We start from the raw sequence: 14,668 nt of genomic DNA on the forward strand, positions 1-14,668 counted from the left end.
AGCCATCTGCGTGAATGATCCCTGAGCCACTCATGAGCTTACGGAGAGAGGCACCAGATAATCACCCCAGCTCTCAGCCTTGCACCCCACCGATATACCATCTTACTGCCCAAGAATCCCTTGGACAGCACAAACTCATTAAGTAGTTCACCACGTTATCAAAGGAATGTGGACATGCACCAGCCTTTGTAAGCCGGGCTGAGATTCCGCGTGTGACAGGTTCGGTCACAGAGACCCCCCTTGGGACTGTCACCTGATTTGCTGAATTTACTTCTGAGCCCGTCTTTAACCAAAACCTGCTTAGCAAGTTATCTATCTCCAGCACCGAGACACCCAGCTCCCAATGGGATCCAAACCCCAAATAAATCCGTTTTACTCTGTATAAAGCTTATACAGGGTAAACTCATAAATTCTCCACCCTCTATAACACTGATAGAGAGATATGCACCGCTATAGACTAGGGACCGAATGGCTCGGCAGCAGTTCTGCGGAGAAGGACCTAGGGGTTACAGTGGACGAGAAGCTGGATATGAGTCAACAGTGTGCCCTTGTTGCCAAGAAGGCCAATGGCATTTTGGGATGCATAAGTAGGGGCATTGCCAGCAGATCGAGGGATGTGATCGTTCCCCTCTATTCGACACTGGTGAGACCTCATCTGGAGTACTGTGTCCAGTTTTGGGCCCCACACTACAAGAAGGATGTGGAAAAACTGGAAAGAGTCCAGCGGTGGGCAACAAAAATGATTAGGGGACTGGAACACATGAGTTATGAGGAGAGGCTGAGGGAACTGGGGATGTTTAGTCTTCAGAAGAGAAGAATGAGGGGGGATTTGATAGCTGCTTTCAACTACCTTAAAGGGGGTTCCAAAGAGGATGGCTCTAGACTGTTCTCAGTGGTAGCTGATGACAGAACAAGGAGTAATGGTCTCAAGTTGCAGTGGGGGAGATTGAGGTTGGATATTAAGAAAAACTTTTTCACGAGGAAGATGGTGAAACACTGGAATGTGTTACCTAAGGAGGTGGTGGAATCTCCTTCCTTAGAAGTTTTTAATGTCAGGCTTGACAAAGCCCTGGCTGGGATGATTTAGTTGGGGATCGGTCCTGCTTTGAGCAGGGGGTTGGACTAGATGACCTCCTGAGGTCCCTTCCAACCCTGATAGTCTATGATTCTATATGCACGGCTGTTTAATAGCTGGGGGAGCAATCACTTAATTAATAAACAAAAGTGATTTTATTAACCCAGAGTATAAAAAGTAGGATTTAAGTGGTTCCAAGTAATAACACACAGAACAAAGTAAGTTACCAAGCAAAATAAAACAAAACACACAATCGAAACCTAATACATCAAAAAACTGATTACAGATAAAAATCTCATCCTCAGAAATGTTCTGATAAGCTTCTTTCACAGACTGGACTCCTTCCTAGTCTGGGCCCAATCCGTTCCCCTGGTACAGTTCTTGTTAGTTCCAGCTCCGGTAGTAACTAGGGGATTTCTCATGACTGGCAGCCACCTTTGTTCTGTTCCACTCCCTTTTATAGCTTTGGCACAAGGTGGGAATACTTTGTTTCTCTCCATCTTCCCACCCCTCCCTCTAAATGGAAAAGTGCCAGGTTAAAGATGGGTTCCAGTATCATGTGACATGTTCACATGTCCTGTGAGCCCCCCTCCATTCTTTCAGGACTGGCCCGCATGCAAGTATGCAGTGGAGGCTTGCAGGTAAACAGAGCCATCTACAGTCAATTGTCCTAGTCAAAGGGAGCCATCAAGATTCCAAGGCACCATTAATGGCCCACACTTTGCATACTTATAATAGGACCTCAGAGTTATACTTGATATTTCTAGCTTTAGATACAGGAATGATACATGCATACAATAGGATGAAGTGAGCTGTAGCTCACGAAAGCTCATGCTCAAATAAATTGGTTAGTCTCTAAGGTGCCACAAGTCCTCCTTTTCTTTTTGCGAATACAGACTAACACGCTGTTACTCTGAAACACTCAAGATTATAAAACTTTGTAGTGATATTTTACAAGAGACCTTTTGCATAAAGCTGTGATGCAGCAGGGAGGGGGGACTGTTGACCTGGGAATGTGGCAGGGGAGTTTCAATGGGAGACCTGAGAGCCTGTCACCTGAGCCAGGAGGGTGAGAGGGAGGTAACACCTCTGCCCAGGAATGTGAACAGAGGCTGCAGGAGAGAGCCGGCTAAGGGGGGGTTTAGTTTCAGTTTGGTGCTGGGTGGTGGAACGCAATGAACCCCAGGGCTGGGGTCTAAGCTCCCTGCTCCCCCAGAAGGACTTGACTAAGGGGGCCTGGTTGTACCCACAAGCTCTGTTTGAGACTGTGTCCCAGTTGTCCAATAAACCTTCTGTTTTACAGGCTGGCTGAGAGTCTCAGTGAATCCCAGGAAGAGGGGTGCAGGGCCTGGACTCCCCCACACTCCGTGATAAAAGCATATTCCCATTACATTATATTCACTGATTAGCATTTCCATAGAACATATGGAGTGCAACATCACACTCCAACCACTTCAACCAAGCCAGATTTATTAATTACGGTAAGATAAATGTTAAGAGATTATAAGTAGCAGGCACAGAGATCAGAGGTAGTAACACAGAAATAAAAAATTCACAGGCTAAATTCTACAAAGCACAATTTGAATCAAGCAGTCTGTCCCTCTCATAGATGTTACAGGCAGCTCACGCTTCTCAATACACAGGCTGGATTCTTTTTCCAGCTTGGGACCAATCACCCTCCCCTGCTCCAGCAGGTAAGATTGAGTCACGGGTATTTATAGTGAAAGTCATGGACCGGTCATGGGCAACAAACAAAAAGTCACCTCCCTGAATCATAACAATATCACAGCGGTTAATATGGAGGCTAACTTTGCCCAAGGACAATAAACGTAGTGCTAAATGGAATTTGTAGCTGCTCTGTACAAAGTAAGGCTTCATTGCCCGGGAATCCTGACAAGCAGCCCTGGGCCAGTCCCCCAGGAGATGTCGTCAGGAGGCTGAGCCCATTGTGTCCAGCACGCACCTGTAGCATAGAATCATAGAATATCAGGGTTGGAAGGGACCCCTGAAGGTCATCCAGTCCAACACCCTGCTCGAAGCAGGACCAATTCCCAGTTAAATCATCCCAGCCAGGGCTTTGTCAAGCCTGACCTTAAAAACCTCTAAGGAAGGAGATTCTACCACCTCCCTAGGTAACGCATTCCAGTGTTTCACCACCCTCCTAGTGAAAAAGTTTTTCCTAATATCCAATCTAAACCTCCCCCACTGCAACTTGAGACCATTACTCCTCGTTCTGTCTTCTGCTACCATTGAGAACAGTCTAGAGCCATCCTCTTTGGAACCCCCTTTAAGGTAGTTGAAAGCAGCTATCAAATCCCCCTTCATTCTTCTCTTCTGCAGGCTAAACAATCCCAGCTCCCTCAGCCTCGCCTCATAAGTCATGTGTTCTAGACCCCTAATCATTTTTGTTGCCCTTCGCTGGACTCTCTCCAATTTATCCACATCCTTCTTGTAGTGTGGGGCCCAAAACTGGACACAGTACTCCAGATGAGGCCTCAGCAATGTCGAATAGAGGGGAACGATCACGTCCCTCGATCTGCTCGCTATGCCCCTACTTATACATCCCAAAATGCCATTGGCCTTCTTGGCTACAAGGGCACACTGCTGACTCCTATCCAGCTTCTCATCCACTGTCACCCCTAGGTCCTTTTCCGCAGAACTGCTGCCTAGCCATTCGGTCCCTAGTCTGTAGCTATGCATTGGATTCTTCCATCCTAAGTACAGGACCCTGCACTTATCCTTATTGAACCTCATCAGATTTCTTTTGCACTTACAGTCTGCACGCACAGGGATCTCTCAGTGCAGCCCTGGGTACCCGGATCTGGTTTCCCACACAGCAGTTTCTTTGGCGAGGCCGGTCCTCCCCCCACAGCGCCCCCCCTCCCCCCCCCGCGGCCGGCAGGGGGCGGTCCTCCCCCCCCACAACGCCCCCCTCCCCCCCGCGGCCGGCAGGGAGCGGTCCTCCCTCCCCCACAGCGCCCCCCCACCTCCCCGCGGCCGGCAGGGGGCGGTCCCCCCCCACAGCGCCCCCCCTCCCCGCCGCGGCTGGCAGGGGGCGGTCCTCCCCCTCCCCCCCGCGGCCGGCAGGGGGCGGTCCTCCCCCCCCCCACAGCGCCCCCCCACCTCCCCGCGGCCGGCAGGAGCAGGGGGCGGCCGGAGCCCGGGACCATCGCGCTGCAGAGGGGCGAGAGCAGCTGGAAGAGACGGGGGGAGAGTGGGTGTTAGCAGGGGCCGGGCCGGGCCCAGCATCTGCGACTGGGCTCTGCCACTGCCCCATCGCATCCCCCCCCCCACTGCCGGTCACCGGCCCCAGCCCCACACGCACCCGCCCGTCTCCGAGAGAGTGTCGGGGCCGGCCTCTGGGAGTGGGGGGGGGGGGGGGGGTTGAATCTGCCGCGTGCGATCCTATTGGACAACCTGCTCCCAGCAGCGCCGCCCCCTGCCTCCCTTACCCCCGTTGATTGGGGTGGGCCCCCGCCCACACAGCCCGCCCCCCGTTCCCTTGTAAATCTGCCTCCCTGGACGCTGGGAACTTGGCCCCGGGCGGGCGCCCAGCTCTGCCCCCACCCACGCGGAGCTCGGAGTCCAGCCGGCGCGGGCCGCTACCCCCTGCGGCAGGGCTGGGAGAGCCAGAGACCGAAGAAGCTCGGTCTGGTTCCTTTCTCCCGGGGAGGGACTTGATCCGGCTCTGTCAGCGCCCCCCGGGACAAGGGAGACCCGACGGCCAGAGCCAGACCAATCCCGACTGCAAACAAGGGGCAGATTTTCCTCAAGGAAGGGAACTGACCCTTGGAACAACTGCCCCAAGGACAGGATGGCCCCTCCAGCCCTGGGAGGGGCTCCATGGAGATTGGGTGTCTGCCTGTAAACGTGCTGTGCTAGCTCTCCCATCAGATGTGGGCTGAAGGCAGAGGGGGGTGTGTGTGTGTGTGTGCTCCTCACCTACCCGTCACCCCCAGCCCTCGAGCTCAGCATCGGGCCCCAGCCCCACAAGCCTCCCCAGCCCCTCCCTCCCGCAAGCAGGCTGAGCAATACCCAGCTCCTCTGCCTCCAAATCAAGCCTAGGAAACAGCTGTACACCCTCGTGCTTCACGCCATGTTTCCCTTGCTCTCACATCCTGCCCCACACCAAATGGTGGGAACTACTGTGACCTGCAGAGGGCAGAGAAGCCCAGGAGGGCAGCCTGCACCCCACTCTGGATCCAGAGCCCATCAGGCGTATCAGCTGCCTGCTCATCCACCTAGCCATGAGCCCAGGCATGTAGTTGGTATGGTGCACAAACTCCTTTGACACCAGCCCCTTCCACAGCAAGGGAGACCCTGGCACATATCTGCAAAGGGCGTGTCAGCCTGCAGCCCCTCCAAACCTTCTGTCTAGATTCTGGCGGCACTTGTCCCCCCACCTCCCAATCCATGCGCACCCTGGCCCCACAAAGTCACGGGACTTCCTCGGCAGCCTGCTCCCAGTGCTCGCCACAACTGCCGTCCCTCTGGAACGATGGAAACTGGACACTCCCCCCCGAATCACACCACTGGTGTCCACTGACTCCTTAGATGAGTGACCGGTGCTATCGGGGTCTCTCTGCTCATTGTCCCCTCCCCACCCCGCTCCTTGACTTTTAACCTTCCCTTCCATCTCTGGTTTTTCATTGGTTGACCCCAGAACTTCAGTCCAATGGCTCCTCCCCTTGGATTGAGGGGTCCTTTACCTGGGGGTGGGGGGGGGCCTTAGGCCAGCAGTCTCTTGCTAATCCAATAGGGCACAGCTGTTGTGTCACTTTGACAGCACCAGTCAAAGCACCCTTTATCCTCATCTACCAGCAGGGAACAGACTGGTGTGATGACAGCAGGCCCAAGACACAGCTCAGCAAACTGGGTAGACGGGCACAAAAGCCAGCCACAGATCAGAGCTAATTCTCACCCCTTCATTACAGCGTTGCATGTCATCAGGGTGAAGAAACATTTATGAGATGTGTCAGTCAAATGCCTTGAGGACACAGAGCAAGACCTGGCACGTACTAGGTGCTGTACAAACCCATAACGCTGTAGTAATGGGGAAAGTGCCAATGGCCAAACAGGCAGAGAGCAGCCGGGAGAGCAGGGGTTAAACGCTGCAGGAGACAGGAATTCCCGCTTGAAGGGTTGGGGAAGGACAGACAGGCTAGCGCCCAGCCATCAGCATTCGCGGGTGGAGCAACCTAGGCCGGGATCGTCAGGATGTCTGAACGAGTTGAGGGTAGCTCAGCTGTCTCTGGTTCAGGGTGGGGGCTAGCGGTGCTGTGCCCCTTGTTGCTATTCATTGCCTCTCTACCGCAGAGAGCTGCCACCAGGAAGCGCTGCAACAAGCTTGCCAAGCTGAGGCACAAGCAGCCCAAGTGCCAGACAGCCTCCTGCCACATGACGTCTCTTCCTTCCATCCCCGCCTGCAACCCCCGGGGGGACGGGAGAGAGAACGGAGCTGCTTCCTCGGCGCAGAACGCAGGTTTAGAAGGGTGACAGAGGATGGGCCAGTGTCACCCTCTAATTGCACAGGCAAGACTCCTGGGTTCTCTCCCCAGCTGGGGGAGGGGAGTGGGGTCTAGTGGTTAGAGCCAGGGGGCTGGGAGTGAATAGCTCCTTAGCATATCCCGTTATGGTCCAACGAAAGAGAGAGACAGATAATGTAGGTTTCATGCCTTTACTTTTATCATCAGAGTTTGCAAGGCCCAGACTGTGCCCCATTGCAGGACACCGAACTCTCGAGCAGATGGGACCGAAGACAGACAATCAAAGAATCGGCCAGAGACATCGAACCGAGGGTCCGAGCAGAGCCACTGTACCCCGGGGCGAGGGGGCACAAGTGGCCGACGCACCAACACCAGCCAATCAGATCTTGCCGGGAAAGGTCCCTTCTGCCCGGCGCTCATCCCAGGCGTTGACCTGAAAGAGACCAACAGGTTCCATTGATCACCCATTCCGGCATAATCAGAAGAAAGGAGCTCCGGCTTGGGGCGGGAGGGGGGGGCGGGAGGGGATGGCCAGGACTAAGGCTAGCTGGACAATGGCTTCTGGACTTTTCTGCACCATTTGTTGGCGGAAAAGCCAGAATTTTGATTAGTGCCTCATGGAAATTGTACTTCAGGGGCCACCCCCCCATTCTCTATTGGTGGAGCATCCTGGTTGGACTACAACTCCCATGATGCACGAGGATCTCCTCTTGGGGAAGCAGTTCATTCATGCCAACCCCTGACCACAGTGCATCCTGGGAAATGTAATGCAGCCAGGAAACCTAGTTCATAGAAGGCAGGGGGCCAGGAAGAAAAACTACAATGCCCATGAGACATTGCAGCAGAGGAACCAAATGGAAATATTTTGGTTTTCAAGCATTCGGCTTTGATGACAATTTGCGATTTTTCCTGCAAGAAGCAGACACTTGTCATGAAAAATTGTTCCGTTGTGGATCTGATTTTCCATCAGACTCACCAGACAGGGATGTGCCAGAGCTAGGACATGTAGATTAATCGCCTGCAATGATAACAAGGCAACACTTTTTCTTAGTGCTCCAGCCAAGGGGCTACAGGCTGGGGATTCTCCAAAGGGAACTCCCTGTATCCCACAATCCTTTGGGCCTGAAAAGGATTATGGGAACTGGGTCCCTGGGCAATTTTTCAGGTGGAAGGGCTGGTGTGACTGAAGAGGACAGGGGCCCACACAGTTCCTGGGGCTCTAGATCACAGAGACCCTCATGTTGCAGCTTCCTAGCTATACCAATCAGCTCCTGCGGCCATCTCTAAACAGAATTAACGCAGATGCAGGCCCAATTCCGAAAGGCGCTAAGCGTCCTCTGCCCTCCCCCACACGCCTGATAACCCTGCTTTCTAGCCAATAACTTTTCAGCCCCAGTGACCTACCCAAGAGATGGGACAGAGGGACGTGTACACACGGCGGTACCACTGGCAGCATGTGGTGTCGGCTCCCTTGGCTGCCATGGCTTTCTCGCAGCGATGGAAGTCTACAAGAGAGAGAGAGAAGTTGCAAGGCTAGAAAAACTCCCCAAAGGACAATCCTGATGCTTCTGGGGCAGCAGTTTCATAGATTCCAAGGCCAGACGGGACCCCTATGATCATCTATCTGACCTCCTGTACAAAACAGGCCATAAAACTTCCCTGAATTCCTTCCCAGAGCAGATATTTTAGGAAAACATCCAATCTTGATTTAAAAATTGCTGGTGATGGAGAATCCACCACAACCCTTGGGAAACTGTTCCAATGGTTATTACTCAGTCAAAAATTAACACCTCATTTCCAGTCTGAATTTCTCTAGCTGCAACTTGCAACCCCTGGATGAACCATAGATCATAGAATATCAGGGTTAGAAGGGACCTCAGGAGGTCATCTAGTCCAACCCCCTGCTCAAAGCAGGGCCAATCCCCAATTTTTGCCCCAGATCCCTAAATGGCCCCCTCAAGGATTGAACTCACAACCCTGGGTTTAGCAGGCCAATGCTCAAACCACTGAGCTATCCCTCCCCCCCATCACGCCACTGATTTAACAGGACTTACCACAGGAATGAACTTGGGGAAAGCTGCCTGCCAGTTGGAGAACCGGGTTTAGTCAGGGAGGGGGGGGTCCAACACACTACCCCTGCATGTCCCCCTTGAGAGGCTAGTGACAGGGAGGGGGAGGATTTCTAGCCCTTGGCACAGCGGGAGCAGGAATCCTGCACTGCAAAGTGGTGTAACTCCAGCACCATCCCTGTGGATTGAGTCCTTGCTGAAGCCCCCCGCCTCTCTTCTCACCCCCCACCCCCGGTGTCTGGCTCACTCTCGGGATGGGTGAAGTCTGGGATCACCCCTTCCCTGCATAGTCTTGCTTTCCACTCCGTGGGTTTCTCTCTTGTTCCATTTTTATTTTCTATTTTTGCATACTAATTAGGTACCTGCTTTTTAGTTTGGTTTTATGGCCTACATATTCTCCGTGTTTCTCTGGCAGCTGATGGGTCTCTGGGGATTGCTGCAAATTGCTTATGATGCAAATTGCTTATGATGCCAGCAGATTGAGGGACGTGATCATTCCCCTCTATTCGACATTGGTGAGGCCTCAACTGGAGTACTATGTCCAGTTTTGGGCCCCACACTACAAGAAGGATGTGGAGAAACTGGAGAGAGTCCAGCAAAGGGCAACAAAAATGATTAGGGGACTGGAACACATGACTTATGAGGAGAGGCTGAGGGAACTGGGATTGTTTAGTCTACGGAAGAGAAGAATGAGGGGGGATTTGATAGCTGCTTTTAACTACCTGAAAGGTGGATCCAAAGAGGATGGATCTAGACTATTCTCAGTGATAGCAGATGACAGGACAAGGAGTAATGGTCTCAAGTTGCAGTGGGGAAGGTTTAGGTTGGATATTAGGAAAAACTTTTTCACTAGGAGGGTGGTGAAACACTGGAATGCGTTACCTAGGGAGGTGGTGGAATCCCCTTCCTTAGAAGTTTTTAAGGTCAGGCTTGACAAAGCCCTGGCTGGTATGATTTAGTTGGGATTGGTCCTGCTCTGGGCAGGGGGTTGGACTAGATGGCCTCCAGAGGTCCCTTCCAACTCTGTTATTGCATGATTCTATGAAGCAGTAGGCCTCTTTTCCTCCGGTGGTTTTTCAGTGCGGGAGGAGCGGGCAAGGGATAAGTGAATCTCTGCAGACTGATCAGGCAGTCCCCTAACTTGTTCTCCTGAAGATTGAGCCGCACTTACAGCTGGAGCATTCATATTCTCCTCAGGTCTTCAGGAGAATGTGGCCTGAGAGGGAGCAGTTTTTGGAATGAAAGTTTGGATGGTGTTAGACCTTCATCTACTAGAGCGAAGAGCCCATTATTAAATATTTGTTCCCCACTGCAGGAATATAGGCCCATGTTACATGTGGGTGAACTGTGGTTTTAAACTGAGTTTGGATATTAGCACGAGCAACCAGCCCAAAGCACATGAGATCAGGAATGAGAGGAGTCGTGACACACATGTAGTGACCCATCATGGTATTGGCGTTATCTTACTTAAGGTTTGAGCTGAAGTAATAAATAAAACAAGGTTAATTGGGTACTACGGGCAGTAAATAATTGGCTATTTAATGAACTGCTTCATCCAGCCATAGCTAAGGTCTGATAACTGGCAACGACATCATAGGTTTATTACAGGGTATTAAAGGATTCTCTGCAAATACCCGCCTGACCAAGTTGGAGGCAAGCAATATGGGGCCAGGTCTACACTGCAGGCTTATCTTGGCATAACTCCATAGCTCAGGGGTGTGAAAAATCCACACCCTTGAGCGACTGAGTTATACCAACCTTAACGCCCCCACGTGTAGACAGTGCTATGTCAAAGGGAAAGCTTCTCCCATTGACCATCGACACAGCTACTGCCTCTCGAGGAGGTGGATTAACTACACCACGGGAGAGCTCTCTGTCATCGGTGGTGGAGCATCTTCACCTAAATGCTGCGCCGATGCAGCGTTTTAAGTGTAGACCTGCAGGATTTAGCACGTTTGTAAGTATCTTGGTCAAATGCTTATCAAGGTTTTGTTACTGTAGTAAACTGCTTATTATTTAGGTGTGTTTAGAGTAATTGAATTAATACCATTTGGCCTTTGGATGTAATAGAGGAATTTATGGTTAAATTAGTGTCATGGGAATACCCTGTATACCTCCTCCAACTCCCACACAAGCACTTACAGACTGGGATCAAGCCATCACTTAACCTTCCCCTGCAGCTAAAGAGATTGAGCTCCTGGAGTTTCTCACTATAAGGCAGCTTTTCTAACCCTTTAATCTTTCTCCTGGCTCTTCTCTGAATCCTGCTAATTTATCAGCATCCTTCCTAAACTGTGGACACAGGACTCCAGCCACAGTCGCACCAGTCCCGATTCAAAGGGAAATCAACCTCCCTGCTCCTGTTCAAGACTCCCCTGTTTACGCATCCCAGGATCGCATTAGCTCACATTGGGCCAATTACACACCATGACCCCAGATCTGTTTCAGAGTCACTGCTTCCCAGGAGAGAGTTCCCCAAATGAAAGACTGAGGGATTAAAGACACCCATGGCTGATGGCATTGGTGTAGCCTCCTCAAGGCCTAATAGCGACAGGTGCTGAGCACTGGAAGTCAATGGAAATTGACAGCCAGCTGCTAGCCCTTATTCTGTACATGCTCAAAGACACAGCTTGCTTCTCCACTGCTCTCTAATGCACCTTAGATTGAGGGCTCGGTGCTAATCTGGCCCCCATTACCATTGGAAAAAAATTTTGAGGTGCTCAGATACATAGAGCAGTTTTCCACTGGAAAATGCAGTTTCACCAGAATCGCAGACTTTGCAGGAACATGTTGATTTCAAGAATTTTCAAGGGGAAAAGAGTCAAAACGAGTCTTTTCATCAAGGTCAAAATGTTTTTTTGAGACTTTATCATTTAAATTTGTACATTATGTTACTTTTTATACGATATTTATATTATATGAAGAATCAAAACAAAACATCGTGATGGTTCTGAACCAAGTTCTGAGGGAATTTTCATTCCATGGAGAATTTTGAAAGTTCAGCTTTTTGTTCTGATTTGGTACCAAAATGTTCAGAATTTCCCACTGAATGGAAAACCAGCTTCCAACCGGCTCTGCTTTAATGGGTTTATCCTCACCACACTCCCATGAAGCAGGGCAGTGCTATTACCCCATTGGACAGATGAGGAAAGTGAGGTACAGCGAGGCTAAATATCACACGTGGAGCAGAGCAGGGAATTTAATCCCAAGTTTCTGCAGTTCCAGGCTAGCAGTGCCCTAACCACTTGGCCATCCTCTCTCTCGTTACCCAGAGACAATATGCTACCAAAGCCTTTAAGGGGAGAAATTTTTTAAGCCGAATATTGTTTAGGCCTTATTAAATGAAAGCTAAAAAGCCCAGAGCTAGATCTCTCCTTGCAGTGCTGGAAGCCAGACACATCGGTGATATGGATAAACAAACACAGACATCATCAGCAGATTTTTTTTGGGGGGGGGGAAGGAATCATTGAAGGTTCTCTCTGTCCTTTATACAGCAGCATAATTCCAATTTTCCATCTTTCACAGATGATGTTTGAACGAAAGCTGCTGCAGCTTTACTCACACGCGTCCAGTTGAGCTACTCACAGGAGTAACAGGCTGAGACACGGAGTAACTCAAGAGCCTGGGAAAAATGAGGTGTTCAAAGTAATTGTGGATTCATGGAAGCCTGTTTGGGCCAACTGAATTGGCCATTATGAAGCAGCAATTCAGGATGGGGACTGCCTAGGACTGGAAGTTCAGACAAGTCCATCATAGGATCTAATGAGGGCCTGTTAAATTAGATTAATAAACAAACTTCCCCCGTCACCTTTAGATTGATCTTCGGGGTAGGACTTCTGTACTGTGCACTGTACAACATCTAACAAACCAATCGTCTTACTGGTACCTCAAGTTTGGGATGGCATGTACCAGAGTTTTCTATTTCCTGGTTTTCAGAGGGTTAAGTTTAGCCCCTCCCCACATTGTGGAGGGCATGAGGCAGCACCAGCTGCCTAAAACTCTGTATTAACTAAATCTGGAGGCTGTTGACATGCACTTAATGGAATGTGAAGCAAATTGGTACTGGGCTCAGAACAGGGGTGGCCAGATCAAATTCTCTGGCCTGGGTTATACAGAGGTCAGACTAGATGATTTAATGGGCCTTCTGGCCTTTAAATCTATTCATCTCATTCAGGGGACTTCAAAGGGTCTACGCACCATGTGTAGAGCCCTGCACATCTGTGGATATCCACTTTATATCTGCAGACCATGTTTGCAGATTGGATGCGGATACATATTTTGTATCCGCGCAGGGCTCTAACCATGTGCAAAGTTACGCAGGTCCTTAAGTCTTTGCAGGATCAGGGCTTCAGGTTATAAACTCTTCAAGACAAGGACTGCCTTTTCATGGCGCGTGTGCCAAGCATGCAGCACAATGGGGCCCCCCGTGGATGGAGGCCATTAGATGCTACCTTAGCAGTGCATAAATTTAGAGTCAGTTACAGGAGCAGAACCCAAATGGGTTTCATCATTACCTGGATATTTTTAACTATTTAAACAATAGACAAGAAGCAAAACTGACTAGGTCTGTGTCACCAGCCAAAGTGAACAAGCTGCATCAGAGTTCAGATCATTTGGTTGCTAACAGCCCATCTCACCGAGGTAGTTCTGCCAGCAGTTGCGAGTCTGGTTCTGATTCGGGAACCTGCTGTCGAAGGGGGCAGTTTTGTAGTTGTCCAGCTTGGCCTGGATGCTGTCAGCCATTTTTTTTGTTCTAGGGAGAGGGGGGAAAAATCATGTCATTTGTATTGCGGCAGTGCCTAAAGATCCCAAACAGGGCCCCACTGTGACAGACACAGAGCGAGAGAGAGTCCCTGCCCCAGACACACAGACAGAGTCAACCTCTACCTCAAGGAGCTAACAATTTAACCCCCCCAAAGCCTCTGAGCTTTGCGCAGTGGGGGCGCCCCAGCAAGCACGGGCTTCACACCCCTTTGCTCCGGGATCTGGGTCCCCCGCCATGGTATTTAGACTCGCAGCTACATTCCTGTCCATGGGAGGCAGCAAGTGAAGCCCCCTTCGAGGTACCACTGCGGCCGGTTTGCAACACCCCTGCAATCAATCAATCCAGGGAGCGCAGCCAGAACAGACTCAGGGAGCCAGCTCCAAGGCAGGGAAACCTTTGCGGTCTTCCTCCACTGACGGCTCCGCAGGGAGAGTCCTGAGCGGAAACCGGGGTGAGCTCGGGGGCTTCCCATCGCCCTCGCCATCTTCCACGCAAGAGCCAGCCCCTGATCTCACCCCATCCGCCCCCTGGGGCTGAAACCCTTCGGATCGTGGCGGAGGGACCCGCCGCCGAGCACCCAGACCCCCCTCGCGGGCCGCTCCGCCCACGCCGGTTTCTGCGGGGGGGGGTTAAACCCCGGCGCGAACCCCCCCCCCCAGCCCTCCGGCGGGTGCCCCCCAGCGGCGCCGGCCCCAGCGAGGAGGCCGGAGAAAGGCCGCGGATCCCGGCCAGGGCTGAGCCGAGTCCCGGGGCGGGGGGGTGTTTTGGTCCCAGGTTCGCGGGCTTCAGGGCGGGGGCTGCGGCCGCGCGAGGGGCCCGGGTTCGAGTCCTCGGGGCGGGGGTCCCCCCAGGGACTGGCGGTGCCGGCGCGGAAGGAGGGGCAGGGGGGGATCCCCCGCCCCGGTCCCGGTCCCGGTCCCAGCCTCACCCGGGCGGCGGCGGCGGCTCTTCCTGAAAGTGACTTTCAGCCTGAGACCGACGGCCTGAGACCGGAACCACAGAGGCGGACGGGGCTAGAGAGGCGCCGGAAGTGACGGTTTATCATGGAGGGGGCGCGACTCCCAGGCTCAGAGAGCGGGGCAGAGCGTCTCCGCGAGAATCATCGAGAGGGCAGGGCTAGAGCGGCACCGGAAGACGGCGGGGAGCATCGCTGCGACCTCCCGCTGTTACCATACTACGCGGGCACACAGTGCAGAGACTTACCACAATACACATAATAAACGGGCATGAAAAAAAAAAGAGACACTGTTACCATAATACTCATAATAGTCGG

At 52.0% G+C, this 14,668-nt stretch overlaps 1 protein-coding gene and 1 long non-coding RNA gene across 2 annotated transcripts; both read right to left on the reverse strand.

Annotated features, from left to right (window-relative positions):
* Positions 1-2,524: 2,524 nt before the first annotated feature.
* Positions 2,525-3,933, reverse strand: LOC140902595 (uncharacterized). Its single transcript, XR_012156094.1, has 2 exons — positions 3,850-3,933; positions 2,525-3,038 (listed from the first exon to the last, which is right to left on the reverse strand). It is a non-coding gene; the product is annotated as an uncharacterized LOC140902595 (long non-coding RNA).
* A 2,805-nt stretch (positions 3,934-6,738) lies between these two features.
* On the reverse strand, positions 6,739-14,431 carry COX6B1 (cytochrome c oxidase subunit 6B1). The gene is made up of 4 exons (XM_073322837.1): positions 14,324-14,431; positions 13,268-13,383; positions 7,966-8,066; positions 6,739-6,994 (listed from the first exon to the last, which is right to left on the reverse strand). Exons 2-4 carry the CDS (start codon positions 13,371-13,373, stop codon positions 6,941-6,943), a joined length of 261 nt encoding a protein of 86 aa, XP_073178938.1. The 5' UTR covers positions 13,374-13,383; positions 14,324-14,431; the 3' UTR covers positions 6,739-6,940.
* Between the last annotated feature and the right edge of the window lie 237 nt (positions 14,432-14,668).

The sequence above is a fragment of the Lepidochelys kempii genome, chromosome 24 (assembly GCF_965140285.1).
Source record: "Lepidochelys kempii isolate rLepKem1 chromosome 24, rLepKem1.hap1, whole genome shotgun sequence".
Lineage (NCBI taxonomy): Eukaryota > Metazoa > Chordata > Testudines > Cheloniidae > Lepidochelys > Lepidochelys kempii.

What these genes read in the sequence shown, in the direction of transcription:
- COX6B1 (XM_073322837.1), bottom strand. Translation starts at nt 13,373, where the DNA reads ATGGCTGACAGCATCCAGGCCAAGCTGGACAACTACAAAACTGCCCCC. An exon ending in CTGCTGGCAGAACTACCTCG is followed by an intron (nt 8,067 to 13,267) that starts GTGAGATGGGCT and finishes TCTCTCTTGTAG; the next exon opens with ACTTCCATCGCTGCGAGAAA. An exon ending in CCCTCTGTCCCATCTCTTGG is followed by an intron (nt 6,995 to 7,965) that starts GTAGGTCACTGG and finishes GGTCTCTTTCAG; the next exon opens with GTCAACGCCTGGGATGAGCG.